This window comes from Haplochromis burtoni, unplaced genomic scaffold (genome assembly GCF_018398535.1).
Source record: "Haplochromis burtoni strain Fernald_Lab_line unplaced genomic scaffold, NCSU_Asbu1 Contig_3824, whole genome shotgun sequence".
Taxonomy (NCBI): Eukaryota; Metazoa; Chordata; class Actinopteri; order Cichliformes; family Cichlidae; genus Haplochromis; species Haplochromis burtoni.
In genome coordinates, this window is record NW_024586185.1 from 357 (window position 1) to 5,561 (window position 5,205).

At 42.1% G+C, this 5,205-nt stretch overlaps 1 protein-coding gene across 1 annotated transcript; it reads right to left on the bottom strand.

Annotated features, from left to right (window-relative positions):
* Positions 1-829: 829 nt before the first annotated feature.
* On the bottom strand, positions 830-2,348 carry LOC102298542. Its single transcript, XM_005953344.2, has 4 exons — positions 2,227-2,348; positions 2,089-2,147; positions 951-2,005; positions 830-883 (listed from the first exon to the last, which is right to left on the bottom strand). Exons 1-3 carry the CDS (start codon positions 2,265-2,267, stop codon positions 954-956), a joined length of 1,152 nt encoding a protein of 383 aa, XP_005953406.1. The 5' UTR covers positions 2,268-2,348; the 3' UTR covers positions 830-883; positions 951-953.
* Positions 2,349-5,205: the final 2,857 nt, after the last annotated feature.

Here is a 5,205-nt window from a genome sequence, read left to right on the forward strand (position 1 = left end):
TCTTCTGGTGCACTTTTTGGGTCCTTTTAACTCCGTGCCATCAGGAACCGTTTTACAGCGATTTTAGCATTTTCTCTAGAAATCCAACTGACATAGTCTGAACAATACGTTCAAATTAAAACTCAGAGGAAAGTGAGTTTGCCGAGAAATTATTGGAGTGTCCCCTTACAACACGACCACAGCTGAACCATGACTCAGCATGAGCCATCTGTCTAAACAGATTTCAGCCAAGACTTAAAAAGAAAAAAGAAAAAAAGTCTCCAGAAAGTAAATAGCCCAGTCTCCCGTCCCCCACAGGAAGCAATTGAGATGTTTCAACTGATCTGACTCAGAAGACATCATTTTGTAGGCAGGGCGTTTACGCACAGCTCTTAACTGCGTCACGTTTTCTTTAATCTGGGCAGAGCAAGGTGCAAGTCATCCAGGCTAATACATACAATGACACAAGTGTTTACAATAACTGGACTCTGTCGCCACTGTATTGTGTCAGAAATGCCCTGTAAGCACTTCCTTCTACAATTTAAAAAACAAAAACAAACCCACACACTTTTGAGAGGTACATTATGATACTGCACAGTGCATTGCTGATACTTCTCAGCTGCTTTAGAGAACGCAACTTTTCATAACAGTCGTTTGGAAATAAGCTAGAGTAAGATTGTGTTCTCTGAAGTGGATCTTTGCATCAGGAGCAATTTCCCCCCCCAAAGAGTAGTTTAGCATCACATCATTTACTCACTAGAGGGCACCAAGTCTACATCCATAGACACACAAGCGTTGGCTTTTAATAGTACCTCACAACTGGGAGATGAAGTCAAGACAGAAGACAAGATTTCAATTTAATAATTTATTTAAGAAAACATTCAGCTATGTCTTCTTGCTGCACCTGTTGGTAGGAGAGACACTTTAGATACCAGCCAGATATAAACAGAACAAAGTAATGAGATACTCACCTTCTAGTATCTTGGACGTAGCTTGATTGTCATCCATTTGGCACGCGGATGCTCAGATTTTCTTGGGTTGAGATATTCCATCTGCTGTGGGCGAGGTGTGGTAGTTTGTGGCACCTGCTCGACCTCTTTGTCACCAAGCCGTCTGATAGCATAGCCTCCAAAGTGTTCAGGGACCTCATAGATCCTGGTGTTACTTCCATAGGCAGGCAGACTATGAACTTCCTGGGCTGGATTCCCGATTCCCCATGGTGCTTGAAGAGGGTTGCTACTGGTGGGCCTCCGCTCTGCGAAGGTGTAGCTGGGTTTGTAGCTCACCATCATGTTCGAAGTGGAAGACGGCATGTAGCCTACTCGGGTGTTCCCAGTATTTGCAGGAAGCCATGTGTTTCCGTATGATTTCCTAAAGCCATGGACGGCGAAGTCTCTAGCAATACTTAAAGGTTCAGATTTATGTTGAGTGACCCGTTTTGCAGGAGCGCTTGCTGATGTTTGCCCCCGTACAGCTGCACTGGCAGGTTTCTGTGCTACAGAATGCTGAGAGGCTGGTTTAAACAAGGAGCTTCCTGTAAGAGTTTGAAGAGATGCGGCACTGCTGGAGCCAGCCTTACTAGTTTGGGGTGCAGCACGCTGAAATGGCCAAGTCATTTCCTTGTTGCGATCAGGAAGGCTGTTCTGGTTTTGACCAAGTCCATTCAGCGAGTTCCCACTTGCAAAAGAAAGGCTGAAAGAGGAGCGGTTTGGCACCGCCTGAGCATTAACGCCCTTCACATTTGTGTACCAGTTAGGTTTTGTCACCGAGCTGCTCTGCACTAACCTTACCAAGCTTTGGGCTGGTTCTGAAACAGTCTGTTTATAGCTGCTAGCAGAAAGCCTTTCACTATAGCCTCTGTTAACTGTAGTTCCTGTGCTGAGGCTACTGCTGTGAGCTACTCGTGGAGAAATGAAGGCCTGTCTGATTTGGTCCTGGGAATAGCTGCCATCTAGTCTTCTTAGTCTACCATCTTGCTGTGAAAAGCCAACATATCCGTTACCGTTGTGCATCTGGGGGCTATATGCTGAGAAAGAAATAGAGTGTAAGCCCACTGTGGTAATCAATCACAGCACTAAAATAACTTAAACATATAAATTCCCCACTTACTTCGTGTAGCCCATGAACAGCACACATGCTCTGCTTGAACTAAGAAAATCAGCAATACCCTGCTCAGAAGCAAAACATCAAGGTCAGGAGAAATGGGACAACAACAAGGTTAAGAATAGCTGCAAAGTAGAGCCTTACCCCAAACCAGCTCCACAAGCCCTTCCAGATTTCCAAAGCATGCTGCCTTACTCAAAGCAGCAGTAACACAAACAGTAACTCTGCATGTGTGTGCCGCAAAGAGGTGACATTTCTTGCAACCTGTATCCAATCACAGGCTAATGAGCAGATTGTTTACAGCTGCTGTTGTGCTGCTGTCAGGCTGAATGCTGGAGATTGTTCCAGAAAGCAGGTCTGACAAAGTCTCATCCTGAAGTCAGAGTCGATTAACTCATTTTTTGGTTACAGATGATCAGTTAGTTCAGTCGACTGTAACTTTGTTCACACAGAGTTACGTGTGTAGGGGTAGTGGAAAAACCCCCATCATCATCACCATGGCAACTGGGAAAATATAAAACTGAGCCTTGAGTTTATAAATCATTTTGGGGCTTTTTTTCACCTTTATTAGAGAATTTTTGTAAAGATGAGACAGGAAAGTGGAGAAGATGTGCAGCGAAGGGACTCAGAGGGGTCAGAACCAAACCTGGGCTGTTATATTGAGACTCATGCCTTCTGGTCATCTGCTCAACCACTAAGTTAAATCAGCATCCCACAGAGCCTTAGGTTTATTTGGAGGAATAAGGAACATGAGTGTCAGTGTGAATTATAACATTTTTCTCAAATAAATAAATAAATAAATAAAAATGGAGGGGAGCACTTTCCTTTCGCATCATCTGCTCAGTCATCCTAGCTTGAATCTTTTATTAATAGACCAAACTGGAAATCCATCAAATCTTCACATTTATTTTTCTTGTAAATCTCAATATATTTTTATTATGCTTTAACCTGAAATAGAGAAAATGCAAATGAAACCAACTGAATGTAGCCCTATGGATCAAACAGATACATATAGAGCAGCTCAATTTATATAGCTCCTCATATCTAGAAGTTTACTTACATACAGCATCAAATCCCAACATCAGTCAATGAAGGTGCTTTATAAAGTAAGATGAAGACCCTACAATATTACAACAGTGGAAAGGAAAAACTCTCTTTTAACAGGAAAGAACGTTTTACAGAACGAGGCTCAGGGAGGGGAAGCCACCTGCTCCTGATGGGAGAAAGAAGGATGAAAGGCATACTGTGGAAGAGAGCCATCCATCCCGTCAGGGTCATGGGGTGTTGGAGCCTATCCCAGCTGCCATAGGGCAAACAGCAGGGTACAGCCTGGACTCATCACCAATCTGACACTGGGCTAACGCAGAGAGACAGATAACCATTGACATCTATGGGCGATTTAGAATCACCAGTTAACATGACCCCGCTAACTGCAGATCTTTGGACTGCAGGAGGCAGCTGGAGAGAACCTCAGAAAGGCCTGAGCCAGGACCTCCTTCCTATAAGGCAATAGTACTAAGCACCACATCACCATGATGCCCAAAAGAATGTCAGAGATTAATCATCAGCAATAATGATTAAATGCAGCACAGTGAGTGAAGAAGAAATACTCATCATAGGATTTTCAATCAGCCTCTAGGCCCAGGCTCCTCCAGCAAGGCACCTACAAGTAAACTGACACTGACTTCAACGGGCCATCACAAGGTAACACCAATCTCAACATTTTCAAAAAGGCAAACCCAGGAGTTGAAGAGGAAATCGCTTAATTTCATGTCTGATGAACTGAGCAAAGCTAAACAACAGGGTATGCTACATGACCTAATGGATGAGATAAAACAACTAAAAAACTTGATAAACGAGAAGGACAAGAAAATAGACAACTTGGAACGGCAAATCGAGGACCTTGAACAATACACAAGAATGGATGACTTAGTGATAAGTGGACTGGAGACACAACACCGAACCTAAGCCAGAGTAACAGCTGGCGGAGGTAAAGACGGTCAAGATGCCCCAGTAGAGGAGCTGCATCACATCATTTACTCACTTGAACAGCAAGTGATAAAATTCCTTCAAACGAAGAATGTAAGTATTCAGAACCATCATATCGCCGCATGCCACGCGCTCCCCAGAAAAGACAGTAAAACAAAGCCATCAATTATTCTTCGGTTTGTGAGTTGCAAAACAAAGATTGAGTTACTGAAACAGGGAAAGAAGCTAAAAGGGACCGGTGTGTATTTAAATGAACATTTAACGAAAAAGACTGCTGAAATTGCAAAACGCAGCCTGAAACAAAATAAGATACAAGCGACCTGGACGAGGAACTGCAAAGTAAGGATAAGACTAAATGGCAATCCCAAAGAAGCGAAAGTTGTGATGATAAGAGAAAGACTTAGAGCAATATAAATAATCAGGAATCTGCTATGGAATCTATTGGAAAAGTGACGATTGGATAATAAACAATGGGTATGGAATGTGTTTCTGGCCTTATGGCTCAACAACAACAACAACAACAAAAAACACATGCATGACAAGTTTGGACACCGATTATAGGTTTCCATTCAGAGATATTGAAGAGGAAGACTTTGATTATGAAAAGGACTGTTGAGGTGGTTATTTTGACACACGCTGAGAAAACGAACTTCAAAACGTTTAACTATGCAAAAAAATTTTAAAATTACAGAATGTTTAAGTAAGTTAAAAAAGTTTAATATTATTGCAATATCAGAAACATGGCTCGATAATGAGAAAGTTAGTGAAATGGGACTGGAAGGATACCAATTATTTACAATGAACAGGGTGAATAAAAAAGGAGGTGGTGTTGCTTTATATATAGATAAAGTTTTGAAATGTAGTCTGACTGAATGCATGTCAAGCACCATAGATGACGTATTGGAATGTGTTACTATTGAAATCCATGTTGAAAAAGCTAACAATATAATTATAAGTTGCATCTATAGGACACCAGGTTCATGCCTTTCAATGAAAAACTTGCTGCTATGTTTAGCAACCTAAATGATAAAAAAAATGGCAAATGGCCTGCATTTGTATAGCGCTTTACTAGTACCTAAGGACCCCAAAGCGCTTTACACAACCAGTCATTCACACACTGGTGATGGCAGCTAC